Consider the following 25,481-nt stretch of genomic DNA (forward strand, 5'->3'; position numbering starts at 1 on the left):
AACTGGCTACTCAAGTAAAGTACAAGTAGGCCTACCTTAAAATTGTAGGCGTACTTGAGTAAAGGTAGCCTAGCTACTTAGTCAATTCCCCAAAACCCCTAAAGCTAACCTGAACTGTAACTGTAGGGTTTTAATAATTGCTTTAATTAATATCTAATTTTTTTTTTTTTACTTTGTAAACTACATAGCCTAATAACTTAACTAATAACTAAAAACTATTTTTTACAACATGATAATTGTGCGACGAAAACCTCTGGCACAGACTAATTGCTGGACTAATGATTCGAACTTTTTAATTAACTAATCACTAAAGTGGATAAACGCCCGGGAAACCCCACTCCCCTCCAGAAAAAAACTCTCCATCAAGTTGTACAGCTTGTGTCTGTCTAGGGACCAACTGTGTGTGTGTGTGTGTGTGTGTGTGTGTGTGTGTGTGTGTGTGTGTGTGTGTGTGTGTGTGTGTGTGTGTGTGTGTGTGCGTGCGTGCGTGCGTGCATGCGTGTGTGCGTGCGTGCGTGCGTGCGTGCGTGTGTGAGGAAGAATACGCCCCTCGATGCAACGGATGGAGAAGAGCGTCTCCTCAAGTCATTTCCAACCCGGGATCTGAAGTGACGACATCTCATGCTCGGAGTTGTCACAGACGCCGCTTTACTTTCTCTGTGGATCTACTCAAGGATGAACTGAAAGTGCTATTTTTTTATCTAACGGAGAGGAAGACACACTATCGGATCTATGAAAAAACCCACGTGGATTTGTATAACCATTTTAAACCAGAAGGAATGCATATTTTCTTTGTGAAACTAACTTTCTTGTTGTCGCTGATAGCACTAACACGAGGTGAGTGGCGCGGGGGGGATTCTTATTTCTGGGTAGTGTTCTTCATTAGTGAGATAAGAACATGTAGTTTGATAAGGATTTACTCTTTAGAGTTTAGAGTAGAGTTTGTTTTTAACTTGTTGCATTCACTGCTTTGTCAACTAATGAACTGATGAACTGAAACTAAAGTAACGTTATCGCAACTTTTTTTTGGACTCATCCTGCAGGTTTCCGAAGTTAACTGTTAATTTACATGAATTTACCTGTATGATATCATGCACCTGTTGGCATGATCCTAAACACATCTTTTCTGCTCTCCTGTCTTGCAAATTGGATCAATTCATGCTTTTTACTTTAACCAAGGCAGCTGTTGAGCACTTGTCCAGCAAACACTTAACTTTTTCCACACTGGTATGTAAACGCATGCCTTTGCAGTTTGGATTCAGAGCAGTGTGTGTGTTTTTTTTATATATATTATAGCAAAGCTGTGTTACTCCCCAAACGGCACATTCTTTTTGGGACAGTTGCAGACAGGAGCATGCAACTGCCAAACAAGTGTCAAGTCCCCTTTTTCACCACAAAAACTGCTCTTTGAGGTGGCAAGAGTCACACCTAGACTTCACATTTATGGAGTGTTACATGTGTGTAATAACCCTGAGGAAAACAAATATTTGCTGCATCACATAGACAGAAATAACTCCAGGTTCCTGGACTTGCTTAAAAGTTTCAGCAGGTGTGTTAAAACTTTCTATTCGCAGGTCTAAGATGCTCCATGCCCACGGAGTCGTGTTTGAACCAGGGGAGGTGTGTACCAACTCCAGATGGCAATGGAGAGTGCAAGTAAGTTATAACATTTCTTATTCTCTTTAAGCGATAAATGGCGAGGTATACGTGCAGAGAAATGTGTCATTGTGGAATTTGACATGACTCCGATTTTTGGTTGACATGTGAGGGCTGTAAAGGGGGGCAAGACCAGTGTTGCTATTTCTTGGAGGCAAATGGTCAGAGAGCTGGGACAGAAATGAGTGGACATTGATGAGGACAGGGGTCACTGTGAGAGAGAGAGAGAGAGAGAGAGAGAGAGTGTATTACTGCCACCACACTCTCCCCTCTGCAGCCAAACTCTCGCAGCCCTAAATCTTGCTTTTCTTTTCTTTCACGGATCGACAGCTGGGGTTGCCAGAAGCCATTGTTCCTCCGCTGCGATTAATTCTGTGTGACTAATCTGGGTGAGGCTTCCCAGAGAGACCCTCAGACTCTGTCCTCCCCCCCCCCTACCCCCACACCACCCCTCCTCTCTCCTGGGATTGTGTCCCCTCCTCAATGGCCCTCAGTGCTCTCTCTCCCTCTCCCTCTCTCTCTCATTCCCCTGGACAGATGGCATTGGGTAGATGTTTTTTAACCTGCTAAGAAGTGAAAAACAAGTTCTACATTTAGTCTTTTTTTTATATTTGGAGATGTTTTCACTCCACATGTAAACCAATACACATGTAAACCAATAAGCACCACCTTTGCCCAGAACTCTTTTACAACAAAAGCCTATTTTGCACTTGGCTCTATTTCCATCCTGGCATGAGCAGCACCAGCCGGTGTCACCTCGCTGTGGCAGAGCTCGGTGACCGGGGCGAACGATTGGGCCGGCCGGGTCACGGCTCCGAGACTGCAAGACCCAGGCAGCCATCTTGGCCCCATGCCACATCTTAATTTGGTCTGGTTGTGTTATTCACCCCACAATCAACCCCCCCCCTCTCCTCCTCCCCACCTCCCCCAGCTCCTCATTGGGCCACAAAGCCATCATTGTGCCCCTGCCCCTGTTCTCCTCCTCAGACTTCTCCAATTAAACATGGAGATGGACATCCTCGCAGTTTTGAAAAGATTTGAGCGGGCACACAGGGCTTAGTTTGTGATGGTGTGTGTGTGTGTGTGTGTGTGTGTGTGTGTGTGTGTGTGTGTATAAAATATTGCTGTGTCAGTCGTCACTGTGCCACCAGAGGGCTGGGAAAAAGTTAGGATCATCAAGTTCGGGCTGCAGAATGTTCATAGCAGAAACTTAGAGCTAAAATGCTGTTTTGGCTGTTTTTTCCCTAATACTTTTAGACCTTTTTAGATGATGATTTGTGCACGTGCCCAAAACTGACACCCCAAATGAAACAGCTACTGTTCTTGATCCCCTTTGATTACAGTCATGAACCTGGTCTCTTCTAAAAGTTAACAAAAAGTCAGAATTAGTCAAAATGATACTGAACCAAATTTACAGAGAATGAGGTTTTCGATGTATAGTTTGTCAGTGAGCATTCAACCAGCTGCTGCTTGATTTGGTATTTGTGGAAGTGATTTTTGTTCTAAATTTGAGAAAATGTGTTTCTTCTGTTGCTGTGAGGTCAGCATTGGGATTCCTACTTTATCAGAGGAAGCTACGTGCTTAACCGTTACATAACTAAAGGGGAAATCCAGCTGTTGAGTATTACACCTCCACAAATTAAATGCAGGCAGAGCTTGTGGTATTCAGAAGTGCTATTAGTCAAGCTAAAAATCCTGCTAGGATCCAGCCTAATACAAACAAAAGCATCTTTATTTAGACCCTCCCTGGTAAAGTCTTTCAAGCTCCATGCCCCCAGTTTATCTTAAAAGTTTGCCATCTTAAGCCAAGATAACCCTGATGACATCCCCGGGAGTATTTTGTCAGAACCAAAGAAGACATTATACAATGGTGTGTGTGCAGGGTTGCAAAAGCAAACTTACACACATTTAGACTCATCAGAGACTGCCTCCCGTTTCATGCTGCAAATACCTTCCTGCACGCTATGATCTTTTTGTAACCTCTTGGTCACAAGCAGCACTTACAATAACAAAGCCTCTTATAATAATATACAATCGAGCAATTCAAATTTTGGACAGGAAGCCGATAAGATCTCCTCATTGCCATGTTCTCAAGAAATTAAATGTTGTCATGAATAATCTGGTGCTCCTCTTGTATGGTAATGTATTATATTAGCCTGTGTTGTGTAGTGTTTTGTCTGTATTTCCTTGTGAGTTTTTGCATTTTAAGTTATGTATCTATTGTTGAGTTTGTGTTCTTTACTGACTTGGCCGTAAATTAGCTTAGGCTATGAACGCTGTGCTGTGTGGCATTGGTCTGTGCTACATACTTTTCCCTATACAAATAAACATACACAAAACTATTTCACAGGCTGAATACTTTACTAGGTCATTTTACTAGGGCTCTACCAGTAACCCAGGTTTACTAACGTCTCTCCACCAGGGTTAATTGGGTTAAAGGTTAAGTGTAAATTGATATATTTCTTTTTATCAGTTTATTGTTTCTAATATCATGCTTGGCCTGGTGAAGGATAAAGCCTGACAATTTTTGTCTAATGAAAGCATGCAGAGAGGTTTTTTTTCCCCGAGCCTCACTTCATTCTTGACAGAATTTCGATTGGGTTTCTCCTTAATCAAGAAGCTGTCCAGTTGAACTCGAGTGTTAATGTCGAGGTCAAGCAAGTGGGATTGGATGCTTCAGTTTTATATAGTCTGACAGAGATGCCTACTTGACATGCCATACCATAAATACCATCTCCTCATATCTGGCCTGCCTGGCCTTGTGAGATTCTGACTGAAGTTTATCTCCAAAGAGCTTTGAGGAGGCCTCTCATTTACGGCAGAGGCTTGGCAGCAGGAGAGAGCAGTGACAGAGCCGAGTCAATCCAGACCAGGAAAAATAACTACCAAATTCCAGTGGCACAATGGCCAGAATCAAAGCAGCAGAGCTTCTCTCTGCCAAGGGAGATGAGAGATGTTGGGCGAGGAAGGACGCTGCTGAGAGATCACAAACCTTCATCATCAGTTAGTCAGCGTGATGAAAAAATACAACTGATTTCTGACAGCCTGTTGATTGCAGGGAGTCACGTGATTTAGGATTTAGGTTCTCGTAGTAGATGAAGAATGTGTTTGGATTAGGCCAGGCTGGAAAACAATTGGCTATATGTTTGGTCCTGACATATTGTCACTTATACTCATGTTGCATTATTGTTACGGCTGAGTAGTATTTTTTTATTTTTATTTTTTTTATATATTAATGCCAGTAGGACCCCTGACCTCTTTTACAGTTTTACAGTTCCTACGTAAGTAAAATACACTTTAAATTAGCAAAGTTTCCTGATGTTTCTTCTTGGATCTGGAAATTCCCAATCAATAGATAAGTAAACAAGACTGTGCATCAGCCACGAATACTTGACACAGCTTCCGATGCTTTATGTTAGAAATACATATTGGCCGATTATTAAAAAAGGTATTGAGGTTTGATACTCATCGCTACAGTCAATATTGTTCTGACAAACATGACTAAAACAACCTGTGCTTACCAACTTTCCATCACCTCTGACTCTTCCTGTGAGTGCTTATGTTGTAGTTTTGTCTAGATTGTAAGTGACAGTCATTGGCATTGACATATGTTTCTTTTTTTGTTGTTGAAATGAGTACAGAATATTGATGTGATGGATGTGTTGAAATGTAAAATTTGGGGGGGATTGCAGTGTGGATGGCAAACCTTTAAGATCGAAAAATCTGAGAACTTTAATCCTGTAATCATGATTTTGAGATTTTTCCCGGTTTGCATTAGATAACAGAGTCTTTAATTCCCTGCTGGTATGTGCAGCGACTGCTACAGTATACACCCACTTCAATGAAAGTAAGCCCTTGTCTCTCCGGTTCTGGCGATTCCTTAATGGCACCTCTGTTCACTCCGGTCAGATGAGTCTATCTGGGCCCCCCAACACACACACACACACACACTACTACTCCCCCCTCCCATGCATCCATTCAGAGTCAGGAAACAGCCTCGGAGTGGCCCGAGGGAAGAAAAGGTGCCGTATCTGATCTTATCATCACACAACGAGAAACACACAGTGCGATGCTTTAATATGGCCGCTGCCGCCGGTGTTGGGTTCCCTTTGGCAGGAGTTTGGCTGGTGAAAGGGCTGGTCGTCAGATTGTTCTGGCCGAATGAAGTGACTTGGTGGTGGGGAACCTCAGCGCAGAGGATTAGTGATATTTGAGCCTCCCTGGTTGGCTTATGCCAAGACAAATCATATAAACTTTGATCGCAGGCTGGGACGACTGACAGCAGATTTGTGTGTGAGACAAAGACACTGGGCATACTCTTAACCACACTTCCTCATTTCTTTTTTTGTTCCTTTTAGCCAGACCACCTGTCTGGGTTATAGTCTAACAACTAGGAGGGACGTGCACTCACCCACACTGCAGCATGCTTCATAATACCCATGATTACTTGTGGTTTTGCCCATTGAGCTCCACACAGGGACAGATCGACTTTGTCTGCCAGGTGTGCTTTTAGCTTTCAGTCACTGATACTCACTCACTCACTCACTCACTCACTCACTCACTCACTCACTCACTCACTCACTCAAAGAATATTTAGGAGAATGGAGTGTAATGCCTTTGTGGTGAAACCTAACACAAATACATGATATTTTTAGATTAGTGACTTTCACTTCACAAGGATCATTATCTCTCATAATAAAAAAAGACACGCTTTACAACTCCAGAACTTGCTTGAGAATTATCATGTTGATCTGCTACAGTATCTAGCTACAATGTGCACAGGCAGCTAACACTACATGGATTATTATGTAAAAGACTTTCCTATTCTTTTGGTTGTTTTGAGCAGCTAAAACACACAATTCTGTTAACTTTTTAGGTATCAAAATGATACAAATTGGCATTTCACCGACTCCTAAAAACATCTTTGGCCGAGTGAACAGACACTGGCTTGCGAGTAGGCACGTTAACCAGTTATCGATTTAACAGCCAATAGCTGATTTTGTAGTTTGGCTAACTCACAAAATAAATGTACTGTGTGTATATAGCTTCTGAAATCTAAATCAAAAAATATGAAGCCTGCTAACACCCTAAGCACCCTATTTGATTGATGTAGGCCAATTGGGCGCAGGGAGGATGCAGTGATGGGATATTTTGGCATGCTCTGGCTCAGACCTTGAAGTCGCCGTGTACAGTAACAACCTGAGTGTCTGGTTTCACTGTCAGCTACACCTTCAGACATCCGTAAAGCCTTTAAGTGGTTCCCAGCCTCGTAAAGTAGGCAGTGGCAGAAGTCATTAGAGCTGCTATGATTCTCAAGACATTCAAACACAGACACACACACACACACACACACACACACACACACACACACACACACAGTAAGTGGTTGGTCCCTTGAGGGGGGCTCTTTCCCATGGGCTGCGTCCATAACGCTCCCAAATAAACAGGGTCTCTAATGAAGGCTGCCAGATGTGGGCTGGCCAGGTCAGCTCTCCTGTACGATTAGAGAGGAAGGAAAAGAAGGATGGATATAAGGAGAGGGAAAGAGGGGCAGCGTTTCCCCTGTAATTTCTGTAGCCAGTGGGGATTTGGTGGTAACTTTGGTTTCAGTTCCACAACAAACAACCTTGTTTTTTGTCCCAGCTTTGGTTTTAGTGGAAGAGCTATTTTTAGACTTGATTTCTGCGATGTAAGCTGAATTTAATTGTGCATTTTAGTGTTGATTTCTTTTCAACCAGTGGTGGCAGAGTTGTCACAGTGGTTAGCCAAACGGTACAAACATGCTCCACTAACACAGTTTGACTCCAGACTGGGAGCTCTGCGTCACTGAACGAGACACCTGAGAGAAAGAGCACAGCTCTAGTTTACATGTATTACAACTTGTCTTTCAGTATATACAGTACATCTTTTTGGCCATCCTCTATGCAATGAACAAAGTTGGAAAAGAGAAGTATTACCAAAACCCACTATACTTTACTGACGGACTCCATTAATTGATTATTGGTTGGCCTATTAAATAGTGAAAGTTTCCTTTTAAAGATTAAGATGATGTCTTCAGATACTTTTTTTTTTTCAGACCAACTAAAAACAAAAAAAGATATTCAATTCACAGTGCTATTAACACAACAAATCAACATATCCTCACACAGATAGCAGAGAAAGAAACTGGAACCAGTGACAATTTTTAACAGAATTTTTTTTAAATCGTTGTCAATTCATTTTTTTTTAGATTAACTAATTAATTAGTTCCTATTTCATCTTTGACCTGCATCACTTACCGTAGCTGTGGATGCACACAGTTCCCCTGTGCTTTCAAAGGTTTACTTATTTTTGGTGTTTTCACTTTAAGTTTTATCTCCAAATAAAGTGGTTTGGATAATCTGGTTAATCCCTTGGTTTGCTCGTTTGTTGCCGTATCAGACTTTGTTGTAGAGATGTCACCGTGTTCCCAGACCTTAGCAGTTACTTTGGCGAGTACAGTGTTATCAGAAACAATATAAATGATTTCTAAAACCATGACAATATGATCCAAGTTGTAATAAACCATGTTTAGTTGTCTTCTGTTATCTTTTCCTCAAATATATGAGGAGAATATGAATAAACAAAGAATACTCTTAATTATGTCATTTACAGAAATGGAACCAGACACTGATTGTGTCTCCCACAGAGCTTTACATGGCACAATAATTGAATAAATGCACAACCTAATTCACTAAGCTTCTTAAAATGGATACAGATCGGGGTCTGTACAGCTGCCAAAATCTGTGTACTCACTCTAGGTTTTTATTTGTATACAGTGCACATCTGTAGCCTACATATTACGTTCAAAGCCTCCATCCCGTCTGTGTGTGACCTCAGAAAGATGGCAGATGGCAGATTGGCCCGACACTGAGGAAAGCCCCTCCAGAGTGATGCCTGGCCAAGGGTCAGATGTCACCACAACATCTGCTGTAGGCTCGAGACTCCGCCCGGCCCTGTTATGCATCCCATCAGTGTCGCGGACCTGTTGCCACGGGCTACTGCGGCAGCAATAGAAGAAGAGGCGGCCCAGAAGTGAGCGCAGAGGAGAACAATGAGGGCTACTGGGCAGGGATGACAGAAAAGATAATAACAGTATCAGCCTTACCGCAGAGATAATTCCACTGCTGTCCTGCAGTTATACGATACCCCCCAAACACCTGATATTTGCTCAGCTTCTGATTTGTGCCCCTCTTTTCATGTCTTCTTTATTTACTTTGCCAGCAGCCCAGTTTACCTGCTGCTGTTGAGATTATCCCGCCTGCCAGGCCAGCAGATTTCTCTTGTTGAAGCAGCTGCTTTTCTCTGTTTGTTTTGATTACAGCCAAGACTCCATAAAAGAGTCGTTAATATCTTTTGTCTCCCCCCCACCTCCCTTTTTTTTTATAAGTTTGTGCTCTCATTGAGGCAGTTACGCTTGCTGCCTGTAAAAGCTGTTTTGTGCTGAGCGCGTATTTGTCGGGCTCTCGCCAAGTTAAAGAGCAAACTGTTAGCATTCTTTGCCTAGCGTGTGCTACAGTTGACTTAAGTCAACTGTAGCACACTGCTAGCACCTCAGCCAGAGTGTGTTTGCATAGTGCGTCCACGTGCACCGAGGTAAGGGTGCAGAGGCTCTATCTGTTTGTCTTTTAGGCCTTGGTGTGAGACGCTGGGCTGTTTTGCGAGGGCAGATGCCAGGTTTTCAAAGCTGGTGCGAGTTTTTTCAAGGAACCATAAAGTAAGGCTGCCAGCGATCCTCGGGTTAAGAATCAGGACAGGAGACTCTTTAGAGTAAACACCAGCATTCCTTCTGAACTGGCAACCCATGTCTGTCTTTCTCCCCTTAAAAACCCAAAGCAAACCCGTTCCAGTTTCCTTTCTTTCAGACTCCATTGTTTGTCCTGCTGCTTGTATGTGTTCTGGATTTTAGGCTTTTCTTTTGCCTTACGCTTGGCCTTCAACATCGCAGATCACTAAAACGTTGCAGAGCAGCTTGGAGAAACTTGGATGAAAGTGTTAGGGGGAGTGAGCAGTAGTCAGTTGAGACTTGTAAATCCTAATGTGGTGTCTTACAAACGAAAAGGAATGAGTGGGGGAGTGGGGGGGGGCAGTGAAGGAGAAGCGCGGGGTGAAGGGGGTTTGGAGGGAAAGAAGCTGCACAGAGGGGAGCGAGCGGATGCCAGCGACCATACGACTTTGAACAGAGGAAGTGATACCGATAATGTGAAAAAAAAACGGGGGAAATTCAGGGATGAGCCATATATAATGAAAGACGATTAAGAGAAAGATTTTTTTTTTGAGACAGAGAGGAGGGGAAGGAGAGGAAAGAGTGTAACAGCTGAATACGCCCAGCCTGTGGTCAACTCTGAATGAGGAGGAAAAACAATGGGCCCCTCATCCCCACTCTCTCTCTCTCCCTCTCCCTCTCTCTTCTCTTCTTCACTCGCTCTTCACTTCTCTGCTAAGTAGTGAAGGGATGTGTGTGTCTGTGTGTGTCATCCTTTTGGACGTCCAAATGGATGTCACATTCTTGCTGCAAAACAAATGAACTGAACATGTTTTTTAACATCAGTCAGCTTGATTCTTCAAATGTATTCACTTATAATCATTTTTATTTGTTTCTAAATTGATTTTGTATACTTATTAAATATCGTTCTTTCTGCCCGGATTAATTCAGTAGTATTTAAAATAAAACAACCCTCAAAATGACTTATTCGGACTAATTCACAAGTTAATAAGCTTGTTTTTTTTGCAGTGCATGGCCCTTGTCTCCGTCTAGGCTTGAGGACAGTAGTAGGATGGGGTGCCATGCAGAGGAAGGAGGCAGAGTGCTGGGATACGGGAGGTGTGGGAGGAGGAGGAGGAGGAGGAGGGGGTGAATGGCCATGGCAGCAGCTGCCGTCTCCTCATTAACATGCGCACCTGCTCCCTGCGGCCTTTTTCCAGCGAGCTCGTGTGGCGCCTCACGACCTCAGCACCCGCCACTGCTGGGACTTAACTGGACTGGCCTTCTAGCAGCCAGATCTGCTGCATGCAGAAAGTGGAACTGCAATAGGGTATCTAGAGTAAAAGTGTCCCTAGTTTCTGGAAGTTAAAGTCTGAATTTGTAAAAACAGCAGCCTGCAAAGTTGCGTACAGCTTCATTGTCATATCAACTACAATAATAAGACAAAAAGAAGTAGACAGGCATCTCATTAAATCAGGATTGTATGCGAAGGCAAAATTTCTGGTACGTCTGGTGGGTTGTTTTAAATTGCCTTTCAGCTCAATAATCAAATCTTGTTAGATAGAACTTTATTGTCAATACAAGTACTGAGACAATGAAATACATTTAGCTTCTAATCATAAATCCAGAAAGCAGTAAAGTGTTGTAGTTTTTGGTCGGACTTTCTCCTTGTCTGAATTAAGGGCCTAATGATAGAGGGTCTTATATGTTTCAGATTGTGAAGACCTTTGAGGCAAATTAATGTAATTTGACAATTCACTTGACTGTGTGATTTTGTGAGAAAGCAGGTCTGGGATTTTTTATGTGCATGGAAAAAATTTGACTTTCAACTTTGGGCATAACTGCTGGTCTGGCCTTAATGCTACAATGATCCCAGGCTAAATGACTCTCAGCTAAGGTACCACTCTCCGCTAACTACGTAGTGACATGCCACCAGTCACTACTACTGTTTGTGCAGCGGGCAGCCTAGCATGTGATGTTTTTTCTTTTCCTTACCACAGTCCTAAGGCTGCCTAATCCCCTGAGAGGAGACCCTGTCTAAACACACGCCTGTCCCTACAACCCTGTCCCTAAACCCACGGCTCGGCCTCACACACACATACACACACACACACACACACACACACACACTGGACCCCCTGGGAATGTTTGGGGACGTGGTCCTGCCAGCCCCTGCGGGCTAACAGACTTGCTGTCTCTGGTCAGGTATTTGTGAGTGACGGCGGGTTTTAATGTTGTGGGAAGGCCGCTTTGATGTCTGCAGGATGTTTTATGCACAATAGTTTCTGCGTGAGAGTAAAACACAACAGTATTCAAAGAGAACTGTTGATTTCTAGACATTCTAGACACATTCTCTGTGGGATTTTTTGTTCGCAACGCAGGAATTCACTTTTCAGAAATCTTTCAGGTAGCGCCACAGTCTCTTCCGTTTCATCCTCTTCCCATAACTTGTCTATTGCTGGAGCGAATCCTCTCCGGGGAGGGAAAAATAACGGGCGGTGAGGTGGGGGGGGCGCGGTGCTTTGAAGTTTCCATAAGGTTGGCTTGCAGCTCAAACACTGGCATAGATGCTGCCTTGTCCTCAGGATGAATGAGTGCTGACAAAAGGGTCAAAGCAAGCACATTTCAGCCCGGAGAGCCGCTGAAGGGTGCCATGATAGCTTCACTTCTTGTGTCTCGACTTTTGGAAAGGACGGATTAGGAACAAGAATTCCAGAATACTGCAGAATTGTTGTGTTCTTGTCTCCGGTGCTATTGAGTAGATGCTTTTTTTTTGTAATGACCAGCCCTCCCTGGCCAGTGGCCACCCAGTGTTGTTGACAACAGTATTGAATCTGGTGATGATTATGGGAATGTGGCGGTAGGGAGGGTCCAATGTGGCAGGTCTGAGGTGGTTGGTTTTGGTGTCAAATAAAGCCAGATATCGTCTTAAATTTTGGACATCGTAATATCGTGATATGATACAAGTGTTGTCTTTTCCTGGTTTTAAGGGCTACATTACAGTAAAGTGGTATCTGAACTTACCAGACTTAATAGCTGTGTTATTATCTGCCTTTACCCACTTAGTCATTGTGTCCACATTATTGGTGATTATTTATCAAAACTCTCATTGTGTTAATATTGTGTGAAAGCACCAATAGTCAAGCCTACAATATCGCCGCAATATCAACATCGATGTATTTGGTCAAAAATATCATGATATTTGATTTGATGGTCCATATCGCCCAGCTCTAGTTGGCAGCGAATGCCTGATCAAACTCACAGTCTTGTTTGCTTATACTTTAATAAGTTATTGACTGGTTAAAAAAAGAATTGTAAAACAAAACATAATAACATGAAATGTAAATCTACACAAAGTTTTTGTAGGGCTGCTTGTGTACAGATACTTTTTTCAATAGGTAAGCTTGAGAGATGCTAGTGGTATGTGGATTTTGTTACCATTATTGAACTATTCCTTTAATCAGATATTCGCAGATTCAAAACCTACAGTATTACTGGAGCATAACTTCAGTGCTAAAAAAAAAAAAAACCTAGAGAAAATCATATGAAGTAACTGGAACAAGGAAGTATTTGCAATGTTTACATAATAAATGACTTAAACGGATTAATCAGATACAGATACAGATCCTGTGCATAATCTTCCTGTGCATGTGTACAAGACTGCACACTGTGTAGGTATGAGTGTTTGCATGCTCTGTGTGTGTGGCCCTCTTTTTTGAGCCGTGCGTATCCTCAGGGGACACCCTTCAGCTTCTCTCATTGTAATTGTAAATGTGTGAATGTGTCCCTGTGATCTGCAGCATCTCTCTCTCTCTCTCTCTCTCTCTCTCTCTCTCTCTGGGAACTTGTTCGCTGGGGTCCAAGCGGTGTTTATGACTCAGAAACAACCTGTGAGGAACATCACAGGAGTTTGTCCCCCCCCCCCTCCCTCCCTCTGTTCAGTTTTACCGCCTGAAACACATTGTTGGTGGGGGGTGACGGCAGAAAGACCAATGGCCCGTTTATAGCATAGTTTCTCATGGTTGTGTTGCCGTGTTGTAAAAACAGCAGGGACAGGACCATCGTTTAAGAGACATACCCAAGCAGCTGATTTATAAGCACAGTAGCACACAAAGGGATGACCCTTGCTAGTCCGGTGTGTAGTCTTACCCTTGTGAACTCTTCAATACGTGCTGAGCAGAAAAAGATTGGATGGACAAAAATAGCGTTTGGGAATTTCTTTTGACCAATTCCACTCTTTGTTATGCTGATTTTTAATGAGGAAATAAATAACGAAGGGACATTTATTAGTAGACCAATATATCTTGCAGAAAGAAGGTTTTTATCAGATGATTAGTAAATTGTTTGTGTTCATGATATACTGGTTGTTCTTTATAATCTTTTGTTTGATAAATAATTACTTGAATGGGGCCAAAGTTCAACATTTTAAACCAGTCGTTCTTTTATTAATCAAGCCAGCATGAGAAAGTAAATGTCATTTATAGATGCCTTTTCGTTGTGGGTATGTTAAATGGTGAGCTCTGCTTATTTTAACCCAGTTACTGTTTTTTTGTGGGATCAAGTAGTTGCACAATAGTTATTTTAGTCTTTTAGATATTCTTATAAATAAGACAATCTTCAAATAAGATGCATAAATAAGAAGTCATGTATCCCCCTTATAGATGCAGCCTTTTCATTCCTCACCTGTCAGGGGCTGCTGATGTTGTTACTGACCTCTCTACCTGTGTTTTCTCAGGTGCCTGGATGAAAACGTAGGAAGCAGGTGCCAGTTTTCTAACCCGTGCACCTCCTTGCCATGCATGAACGGCGGCACTTGTCGCGCCGTGTCCAAGGGGAACACGGTGGACTTCAGCTGCACCTGCAGACTGGGCTTCACCGACCGCCGCTGCGTGACACCCATCAACAATGTCTGTATCAGCTCGCCATGTCGCAACGGAGGCACCTGCGAGCTGGAGACTCTCCAGACGTACAAGTGCCGCTGCCCACCTGGATGGTCAGGTAACACGCAACAGGATTGTGATAGTAGAGCAGTGGTTTCTAACTTTCTAACTTACTGAAGGGTTGCAAGATGATAGAACATAAAGACCTGCCTGGAATCTTTTTTTAAATATGAATTACTAGATAGTTTTACCTCTTTCGGGAAACAGTTTAGTCATTTGTTGAACTGATCACAACCGATAGTTATCGCAAATAGACGTAGCTGTGTTAAGGGTTCTTTTGAAGTTTTAAGAGATTGCACCAAAAACTATAGTTTTCTGTCATTTTCTGAGAGTTTGGAATTTGAAGGATTGGAAGAGGTTTCCAGAATTAACAGAGAACAACTTTGATAAACACTTGATTTTTTTCATGATCGTTGTCTCAGATGAGATTGTTAAACTAGGCAGTAGAGAATTGTTTGTCTCATGATGTCAGAGTAAAATCAGTAGAAACCTCTGACCCTGAGAAAAGAGCCTAGCACAGCCTATACTAGAACAGCATTACTCTGTGCCCTCAGGTAAACTGTGCCAACAAGCCGACCCCTGTGCCTCCAATCCGTGTGCCAACGGTGGCCACTGCACCGCCATTGAGTCCAATTACATCTGTACCTGCACGCCCTTCTTCTCTGGAAAGAACTGCAGACAGGACGTCAACGAATGTGATGTGAATCCTTCGCCCTGCAAGAACGGCGGCGTGTGCATCAATGAGCTCGGCCACTACCAATGCCAGTGCCCGCAGGAGTACACGGGCAAGCACTGCGAGAGCCGCTACTTTCCCTGCAACCCGTCGCCCTGCCAAAATGGAGGCACCTGCATCCAGAAGGGAGAGACCAGCTACGAATGCTCCTGTGTGCCAGGTATGGAGATGACACATGATGTATGGCTTGGGAGCTCCATTAGAGGAGGCCTTTATTGTTATGATGATCTGGTGTTCTGCAGCTGTAAGGCATTTAAATCTATGTGAATGAAACGCTTGTGTGACCAGCATCGTTTAGGGAATGAAGAGGCTTAAACATGTATGGCTGAACCTCTCCGATGTTAATGCCATCTTGATGCGCACTGCCCTTTCACCGGTCAACTTAGCACAAGCAGCGGTGGTGGGCAGAGTGCGTGGCCAGATCCAGAATTTCATAATGAGGGAGAAAGAGTAGATGTGCTTTTCAGTGTTTAAAAAAAAAAAAAAAACTTTGTATGTGGAAAAAAAACAACATGTCAAACTAAATATTAATCAATACATTAATAAATACTTTAAAACGTTTCTGGAGGGCGACTGTTTTTTTTTTTTTTTTTAGAAAGTACTGAGGTGTGATATCAGTCAGCTTATGAAATTAATTAGTTTAGTTGAATCTAAATGTTACTGCCTGCGAGTTGCTGGCTTAGCAATGATGTCATTCAAGGCAGGGCTGTTCCTGCTTGTGTTTGTGTGTGTGCCTACATAGTATACGTGTGTGTTTCTGCTTTGGTGTGTACAGTGTGTGAACAAGGCAGAGCAGGAAGACATCGGGGCTTATCATAAGGAAATGGTCAAAGGACAACATCCTTTTCACATAGCGGAATGAAGCAAAGCTCGCTGGGACTATAGACCTCCGCACAGACTAACTTTACTTTGTTTTTGTCTGTTACCATTAAGTCCAAAACAAGCTGTTCCTTGAAACAGCATCCTTTTGTATTATTATTGTTGTTATCCTTGAAGAAAATCTATTCCCCAACATATTTTACGCTTTAAAATTTCAGATAGTTAGCTGACTCTCTTGCTCCTGCTTTGGAGAAGCATCATTATGAAGTAATGTTTTTATAAGTGGGTCCCCATTTTATCTTGTGCATACTTACAGAGGACCCAAGCACTGTGAGTGACACGATTCACAGTTTTGCTAATGGTTTCACACTATTCCACTGAGCAACAGATGTTAGTGTCGCCAAGCAAACTAGAAAAGCATTAGCAAAATGCAGAGAAGAAGACTCAAGCTAGCAAACGTTTGGAAGTACATTTGAGGCCTAACATGTTTACATGTTTAGAAATCTCCCCATGGTGCCTTGTTTCGTCTCCTACTTGTAATGTTGATGATCAAGAAAGCTTTCTTACTGTTTCATAATTGTAAAGCGTTTTCAGGAACGATAAAGGTTGACAGAATTTTCTTTTTGCAAATACGCTTGGACAAAATTAAGGCACCTGCTTTTGCTTCTCCTGTAGACAAAACATTCATGTCATGCTTTTGCTGTCCAATAAATGCCATCCACTCCACCAAAAAAAGAAAGAAATATATATATATATATATATATATATATATATATATATATATATATATATATACACATAAGGGGGGAAAAGCTGTATTTTGGGATATGCGCCATCCCCAATTCAAGTCCAGGTAGGGGCTGTTGTTACATGTCACCTCCCTATATTTCACCTTGCCTTAAAACACCAAAATATTTATGATTTATTAATATAAACAAACATGAATGCTATTCTAGGTGTGAAGCCGTAATGAATGATGTAATGGAGTTACTGCTTGATGAATTATAAAATCTTGTCACATTCTCTTGAATATATTTGCGTGAAGGTACTACACTGATTTTGTTTTGCAGAAATGTCAGTTTCTTTCTAATAACATGTTGCACAAGTTTTAAGTAAATTTCCGATAACAGTCGGCTTTACTGGCTGTATGCCTTGAATTCAGAAGTAAACAAGCAATTGTTTAGGAAACGCCATGAAGTTTTTCGTGAAGATGACCAAAAGGACTCCTGGCAGTGGCAGTGATGACTTGATTTTTTACCCAACATGCCACATGTGCAGTCCAGTGGTTGCCTCTTGTGTAATTATATAGCACAGTGGATGCTATTACATGGCGAGGTTACCACAGACCTCAAGAGGGTACAGCTGCCTCCTTTCTTGGGAGGAAAAAGACAGTTGGCCACATTTAACTGTAGAGAAGTTTCACTCCCTTTGTTGTAAATGGGAGATGGAGGAGAAATTACTAACTGAAAATGTGAAGCCTCCCAATACGAGCCTGTTACTTATATTTCTCTCTTTGTTTCAGGTTTTACGGGCAAAAACTGCAACCATAACATTGATGACTGTCCAGGTCACGCGTGCCATAATGGCGGGACATGTGTAGATGGAGTCAACACTTACAACTGCCAGTGTAAACCAGAATTTACAGGTTTGTATAGCGATGTTCTAGTACAAAAAAAGTAAAGTTATTATCACTTTAATCGTAGTGATTATTATTTCTTTTTGCGATGATTTTTTTAAATTGATTCTTTTCCCTAGAATCATTTATGTTATTTATTTTACCCAATGATTCACCTAAATAACATATTTATACAGTACCGCTGACGGCAACTACATCATATCCTTTGCCAGCAAAGCAGACCGAAAGCAGAAAATTCAGAAAATATATGTCATGTACTTCTTCACAAGTGAAATAAATGTCAGACTTACTGACTGACATGTGATGTTCATTCTTTTTAGAAAACAATTAGTTTTTAGAAATGTCTCATGATGTATCGTCTCCCTACGAGTGTAATATTCAACTTTTGTTTTGTTAAAGAAGGAAAAGAAAATCGCAACGCTCAATACTATCGAATCGCAATACTTCTAGAATCGCAACAAATGAAAATCGCGATAGAAATCGAATCGGCACTCATGTAAAACCATTGAAAAAATCTAATTGGGAGAAAAGCATATCGTCCCAGCCCTGGTGACTTTTTTATACTGTAAAGAAGTTTGACAGTAAACCAGAAGGTGCAGAAGAAAAGAGTTTTGGGATATAAGTGGACTTAAACCCGCTGATCCCTGGTCCTCCCACAGGTCAGCTCTGCACAGAGGACGTTGACGAGTGCCAGCTGATGCCCAACGCCTGCCAAAATGGTGGCACGTGCCACAACACCTACGGCAGCTACCAGTGCGTGTGTGTGAACGGCTGGACTGGTGACGACTGCAGCGAGAACATCGATGACTGCGCCAGTGCTGCGTGCCACGAAGGATCCACCTGTCATGACCGCGTAGCTTCTTTCTACTGCGAGTGCCCCCATGGCCGCACAGGTACTTACATGTTTATTTTAATTTACTGGAATTTAGCTGTTAAAGGTCTAGTGTGTAAAGTGTTTAGTTCTTCATTATCCAAATCTGTGTTGCCCGTTCACAAACTTGTCCTTTTTCATGAATATTTACCACCACCATCAATTCCAAATATTCCTTTTGACTTGAAATTTTACATTTGCATTCGCATGAACTGGGGTACATGCTCCATATTCATGCGCCATCTTGAAATACGTTAGCCGGTAAGGGACATACAGGACATACTGCTCCGCCTTTTGCATTTTCGCTGTCACATGATAAACTCACAGTTGCTGCTAATGCTGCTAATGGGTATCGTAGCTTCCCGGCCCCGGCAAGTTTGAAGAAGGAAACATGGAGGACCACACGTATTCAAAATCCAAATTTCAGGAACAGAAGTCTTCATCTTCGCCCAGAAAAAGAAAAAGGATATCAAAAAGAGCAAGAGACCAGCATGACACTTTGTTGTTGGGTGTGAAGGGCATAGGAAGTAACAAATTAAAATGAAAGGCTGTAAAGTCAACACCAGTTCTCCATGCAGGGAAAGTGACAAATGTATTAATGCTGATCTTTGGTGTCTCTGTGGTTTTGGTGTCCTTGGTAACTATTAGTTTGTTTTTTTACTGTCTTCAGATGACATATTAGATCATTTCTACATTTTGACATTCAGTTAATTTCTCACTGCAGTTTGAAGACACTAATGTGATGACGTCCATCAGTTTGTTTTACTGGAGGGACGTATTTTTAACCTACTTTTTCTTCCCCAAATAAAATTGAATCTTTGACATGAATTCTGTGCTGTTCCGGTTATATACTAGAGCTGGGCAATATATCAATATTATATTGATATTGTGATATGAGACTAGATATCGTATTAGATTTTGAATATCGTAATATTGTTGTATAAGTGTTGTCTTTTCTGCATTACCGTAAAGTGATGTCATTTTGAAATGAACTTACCAGACAGTTGTAACTGTTCTATTATTTGCCTTTACCCACATTTATTATAACCACATTACTGATGATTATTTATCAAAAATCTCATTGTGTAAATATTTTGTGAAAGCACCAATAGTCAAAATTATCGATATCAAGGTATTTGGTCAAAAATACGGTGATATTTGATATTTTGATGTTGCCATGGGTACTTATACATGTGTTGAACACTTTATACTGTATGGGAGGGTATTTGGTCAAGCATTATAAAGTCCATCTTGTGTGTTGTGTACCAGGACTGCTGTGCCAGCTGGACGACGCATGCATCAGCAACCCTTGTCAGAAGGGCTCCAACTGTGACACCAACCCCGTCAGCGGAAATCACTTCTGTACCTGCCCATCGGGATACTTCGGAGCTTCCTGTGATCAGGATGTTGACGAGTGCTCTCTGGGTAAAACTCACACTACCTGACCTGCAAACAGTGTTTGTTGTCTAGTTTCAGCCCAAAAATCTGAATGATTGAAGACACATTTTAACTTTAGCAATATCACGGAGCTGTTTGACTAAACTACTGTCAAGAAAAGCTTTTCAACCTTTTGTACAAGCCACAATACGAGCTCATTCTTTCCTGTTATTATTGGTACTTTGGTATAGAGATGGCCCGATACCATTTTTGGCTTCCCGATACCGATTCCGATACCTGAACTTGCGTATCGGCCGATACCGAGTACCGATCCGATACCAGAGTGTCATATATTTCATTATGTTTTAACAGCTGTATACTACTATCCCTGTATGGATGTGATATAATTCTATCTTTGTTGTCGGTCTGGCTCAGGTTAAACTCTTTGTGAAACATGAACAAACACAAACAATGAATGCCCCAGAACTTTCTTTTATTCTCCAGTTTGACAGTCAGTTATAACGGAAAAAGAACATAAATAAACTACTTTAATGTAGATTTTCTTTAGGGCTTTATTACGTGGTATCGGATCAGTGCATAAACTCCAGTACTTCCCGATACCGATACCAGCGTTTTAGGCAGTATCGGAGCCGATACCAATACTGGTATCGGTATCGGAACATTTCTACTTTGGTACCCACAATTGTGCCCATAATCGCAGTAAATAACACCCTCAGGGGTGTTTTTGCTGTAATCACACACACTCAAGGCTTTGGTTTGGCTTCGTCAAACAACAATAAACCACCTAAATCATGTCTTTACAGTTTGATTGCTACAAGACGGCCTGTTACAGTGAAAGTTAAAGTACTAATTTGTTTAAACAGGTTCCAACCCGTGTGAGCACAGAGGGAAGTGTATAAACACGAAGGGATCGTTCCAGTGTAAGTGCCAGCGGGGTTACGTGGGGGCGCGCTGCGAGCTGGACGTCAACGAGTGCATATCGAACCCGTGTATGAATGAGGCCACGTGCCTTGACCAAATAGGAGACTTCCACTGTATCTGCATGCCAGGTAAGACCATTTGAGTTATTATGAAAAATACTGATACTCAGGTATCTGACTAAATCTTTTAGTAACATTTAACACATTCCTGAAGCATGATCACTCCTAAAATGTGTTATTACCCTCAAATACAGTGGATATTTGACTTTATTAATTATTTGTTTCGATTCATATTGCCGATTTATAGTAAATCAAGGCTAACAAACAAGTCACATGGACTCACAATGGCCTTAGCAATTTATAAAGAAAAAAAAATCTTTTTTATATCATTGTCAATTGTAAATCTTTGAGTTTTAAACTATTGATCGGATAAAATGAGCCATTTAAAGGTTTCACTTTGGGCTCTGGGAAATTGTGATGGTCATCCTTTACAATTTTCTGACACTGTATCAACTAAACGATTAATCTTAAAAAATTGAGCTGAAATAAACAATTGGTTAATTGATTATTAAATCGGCAGAAATTAACCGGCAACTATTTTCATAATTGATGAAGGAATTAGCCGCTTTTCTTTGTCTTATGTTAAAGTAAACTGAATATCTCGTGTTGGATTATCGTTAAGCATTTCACTATGATTCCCACTCCTGTTTATATGGCCTCTGTGCATAACTTAAATCTGTTGCAGCAGTATATATAACAGCAGTGTGAAAGCACCTCTCTCTCTGACTCTGTCTAACCAATCCATCTCCCTCCCGGTCTTCCCTTGCCAATTGGCCAGGTTACGAGGGGGAGTTCTGCGAGATCGATACGGACGAGTGCGCCAACAGCCCCTGCCTGAACAGCGGCAAGTGTATCGACAAGATCAACGCCTTCCACTGCCAGTGCCCCATAGGTGAGGCTGCTGTACTGCTGCATGCAGAGGAGGGGGGTGGGGGGTGGGGGAGGCATGGGGCCAGGGGCACAGAGGTCGATCTCTCTCTCTCTCTCTCTCTACCTTACTCTCTCTCTCTCTCTCTCTCTCTCTCTTTTTCACTCAAACACAAACACACACACACACACACACACACACAGGAAAACACCTTTCTGGACGGGCACTAATCCCAGCCCTGAGGCAGGCTTACGCAGGCCCGGGTAGCCCAGAACGAACGCAGCAGTCGAGGAGGAGAGGGGGGAAAAAATCTATAGGGAAAGGCTTGAGGAAGTTTGAACATTTGAAACAAGTTTCTTATCCCTTTTACAAAGTCTGATGAGTGAGCAGAAACTTTTAGATCTAAACAAGCCTTTTGATTGCAACTGGGAACAAGGGAGAGCTAATAATAGCAGGCAGAGCTGGTACTATAAAATGACACTTTCTGTGTTGCGGGGACGATTGGTAGTCGTTTTGTCTAATTCGAGGGCAGCTGTGTTACTTCAGCCCTTTATACCAGAAATGCCATTGGGGTTACACTATTTGGACATGAGGTATTGATGTTCTGTTCAGGGGTGAAGGAATGCAACTATTGAATCTTGGATAGAGAGAAGAGAAGAAAGCAGAGGAACGATCTTCACACACTCCAATTGTGTTTTTTTGTTTTGAATTCTTTCATTGGGATCATTGAGGTGGAAGTGATTTTTTTTTTTTTTCGGGAGGAAAATAGACAAGCTCTGAGTTGGGTGGATCAAAGGCGGCCTGGGAGGAGAGAAGCAGGATTCCTCCTGTTGAGAGAAAAAAGAAAGGAAGAAGGAAAAATGGAAAGAAAGGGGGAAAAAAAGAAAGACATCCCAACAAGGAAGCTTTAGAATTGATAGAGGGGGAACAAGAGTGAACACAAGAGCTTAACGCCTAAGAAAACTCTGTGTGACAGTGAGAGAGGGTTATGTGAGGAAGCAGCACAAAGTGGTGGTGGTGAAAGTGTTGTTTTGGGAGGGGTGTGGGGGGTGTTGAGGCGCACAGACCGTTATGCTGAAGCAGGAAGGGAGGGGTATAGAAGGGTTAGGGGTCTTAACCGCTCTGCTTGAGATGTAAATTTGTCCCCGTTGTGAGCCAGGCCTGAGGCGAGGGTCCCCTCTTATTATTTCTGTACATGGAATAGCCATGGAAACCCCACTGAGAGCCATTGAAATGTCTGATTCCAGCAGTCTGGGGATAAATCCCTTTTTGGCTGCTGAGGTCTGTATGTGTGTGCATGCCTGTGCATGCTTACATTTCTGCTTCAGCTTTGTGTGTGGATGCATATGTGTGCATCTGAAGAAATTCTTTCATACGGCACTGTAACTGAAGTGTGAAAAAAACGTAACTTTTGCATTACATCTTGGCAAAAAAAAATATATTAAATAATTTATGTGTGGTTAGCATTTCATTTCTAGGGCTGTGAAGTGCCAAAATCATATGTTTCCTGGCTGCATACTGTAGAGAGATATACTGTATGTCACATACACACCGAAATGAACAAATAATACTGGCACAAATACATGTTTGGTACCACTTCCTAATAGGACACTCACCCTTACTACAATGTGCATTGTTGTAACTAATGGCTTATTAATGTAAATACAAATTTTAAAATAGAAAATACATGGGGCTCAAAGGAAGAAGGTCTTAATAAAACATCCTGTGAAATAAAAGATCCAAAAGAATTTTCCACAACCCGACATTAGTAAATTATGTCTTGCATTATCTTGTATGTTGTTGTCTTCCTGCCTCGGGACTACAGGTGAAAATTAGCATTTATGCTATAACCTGGCTCATTTACAGTCTGTACAGAAATGTTAGATTGTTCATTAATGTGCACTGTCCTGAATAAATAAATAAAGTAGTTCTGACTTATAAAGCCATAGTGTCTCATTAGAAAGTGGTACCAAATTTGTTATTTTTCAGCAACTTTTTCTCGAGCCCCAGATATTTTCTAACCACAGTTTGTATGTTTTTGTATGTACATATGTGTGTAACTGAAAACGCACGTGTATTCACGTCTCCACTGTGTCTAAGTTGTAGTAGTCAGTGAATGGTTTCAGCAAAGTCCACTGGGAGAAATTAGCTAACCGGCAGTTACACAAATATTTCCTCACCGGATTAGCTGCAACTCTGAGTGTTTTTAGCTTAAAACCACCTGTGTGTTCCTGCTGTGGTGGAGGGGGGGGGGGTTAGAACTTTTATCTCTTCATCAGACAACATCCTACTAGTCCTTGGACTCTACCATCATGTGACAGAGTGGAGACGAGAATAGAAATATCTGAGATGAGAATAACTCCAGGAAAAAGAAAGCCTGCTGGTTGATTTTGAATGACGAGTTTAAATAGTAGAGGGTCAAAGGTCAAGCTGGTTCTCTTTTGAGGCGGGCAGAGAGTAGAAGGGGGGGCGTTGGAGAAGGGGTGAAAGCAAGACAGGAGAATGCACATTGTGATGGAAAAGTTTTGGGGGACAAAGGAGGCAACGGGCTCAGTTTGGCGTTGCGTTGAGCAGACAGGCCCTCCTTTGTCTCTCACCCCCTGGTCAGGAGGCCTCGCAACTTTCATTCTTCATTTCTTTCCCTCCCTCCCTTCCCCTGCTTTGAACAAATCTGCCGTCTCCTTTTGGAGTTGTGCTGAAAAGAAGTGAGTTTGTAGCGTTGCGCAGTTGTTAATTAACATGCAGGTTTCTGATTTGTTGAGAGCTCTTATAGTAAGGGTTCAGGATTATAAGCGGGACTTTGGTTTGAAATGGTGAGAACACTGTAGCCGTGTCCACACACACACACACACACACACACACACACACACACACACACACACACACACACACACTCTCCTTCATGCTCACATGCACACAGTAACTCCCTCTTGTTGTTTTTCCAGGCTTCAGTGGGAACCTTTGCCAGATAGACATTGACGAGTGTGCCAGCACACCGTGCAAAAATGGCGCCAAATGCACAGACGGACCCAACAAGTACACTTGCGAGTGCACTGAAGGTATGAAAGTTTTAACAGAAGTTGAAATTAGAGAAGTAGAAACTTTTAAGGCCCTCCGAAAAAGGGAATGGAAAGTTTTGAATTGAAAAAATAAATAAAAAAAGTGAAATACACCCTATTAAACAAAACAAAACAAAAAAAAGGTAATAAAAATGAGTACATCAGTTCAAAAGAAAACAACCCTTTTGTCAGGTTACTCTGGGAGGCACTGTGAGACGGACATCAACGAGTGTTACTCTGACCCGTGCCACTACGGCACCTGCATCGACGGTCTGGCCTCCTTCAGCTGCCACTGCAACCCTGGATACACCGGCCGGCTGTGTGAGACCAACATCAACGAGTGTCTGAGTCAGCCGTGCAGGAACGGAGGCACCTGCCAGGACAGAGAGAACGCCTATATCTGCAGCTGCCTCAAAGGCACAACAGGTAATCGCCACACATATGAGCCTCTTGCCAACCGGAGGGATTTTTGCAGTTCCTAGAACATAACGTCCCTAGAACCCTTTTTGTCTCGTGTTCCGACTGGACCAATTTGGGGATTATTAAGTTCCTCTGGCCGCGGTTCCTGTAACTCTTTCAGCTCCTACTTCAGGGCAGAGTCTTTTCCCTCTTCCGCATAGGAACCCTCAGTGACCTAGCAACGTCTGAAACACAAACAGTACATGTTCTTCACTGTCTGTTGCAATTCGCCTACGTATGCTAACTCATAAGACAAACATCACACATTCAACCAGCTAAATGTTAATGCTAGATAAATTTACCCATCGTTTCGTTTGCCTGTTGCGCTCTGCTCTTCTG

At 42.3% G+C, this 25,481-nt stretch overlaps 1 protein-coding gene across 4 annotated transcripts in view; it reads left to right on the top strand.

Moving 5' to 3' along the window:
- The first annotated feature begins 603 nt into the window (after positions 1 to 603).
- notch1b (notch receptor 1b) overlaps positions 604 to 25,481 on the top strand; it is a 46,408-nt gene continuing 21,530 nt past the window's right edge. For all 4 annotated transcript variants that reach the window (XM_028577519.1, XM_028577520.1, XM_028577521.1 and 1 more), the window contains exons 1-11: positions 604 to 837; positions 1,575 to 1,656; positions 14,115 to 14,377; positions 14,874 to 15,212; positions 17,394 to 17,516; positions 18,167 to 18,400; positions 19,648 to 19,803; positions 20,640 to 20,825; positions 21,535 to 21,648; positions 24,570 to 24,683; positions 24,876 to 25,109. In XM_028577519.1, the coding sequence (XP_028433320.1) occupies positions 780 to 837; positions 1,575 to 1,656; positions 14,115 to 14,377; positions 14,874 to 15,212; positions 17,394 to 17,516; positions 18,167 to 18,400; positions 19,648 to 19,803; positions 20,640 to 20,825; positions 21,535 to 21,648; positions 24,570 to 24,683; positions 24,876 to 25,109 (1,903 nt within the window). In that variant the 5' untranslated portion in view covers positions 604 to 779. The remainder of the gene's footprint in view (positions 838 to 1,574; positions 1,657 to 14,114; positions 14,378 to 14,873; positions 15,213 to 17,393; positions 17,517 to 18,166; positions 18,401 to 19,647; positions 19,804 to 20,639; positions 20,826 to 21,534; positions 21,649 to 24,569; positions 24,684 to 24,875; positions 25,110 to 25,481) is intronic.

Source organism: Perca flavescens, chromosome 5 (assembly GCF_004354835.1).
Source record: "Perca flavescens isolate YP-PL-M2 chromosome 5, PFLA_1.0, whole genome shotgun sequence".
In the NCBI taxonomy this organism is placed as follows: Eukaryota; Metazoa; Chordata; class Actinopteri; order Perciformes; family Percidae; genus Perca; species Perca flavescens.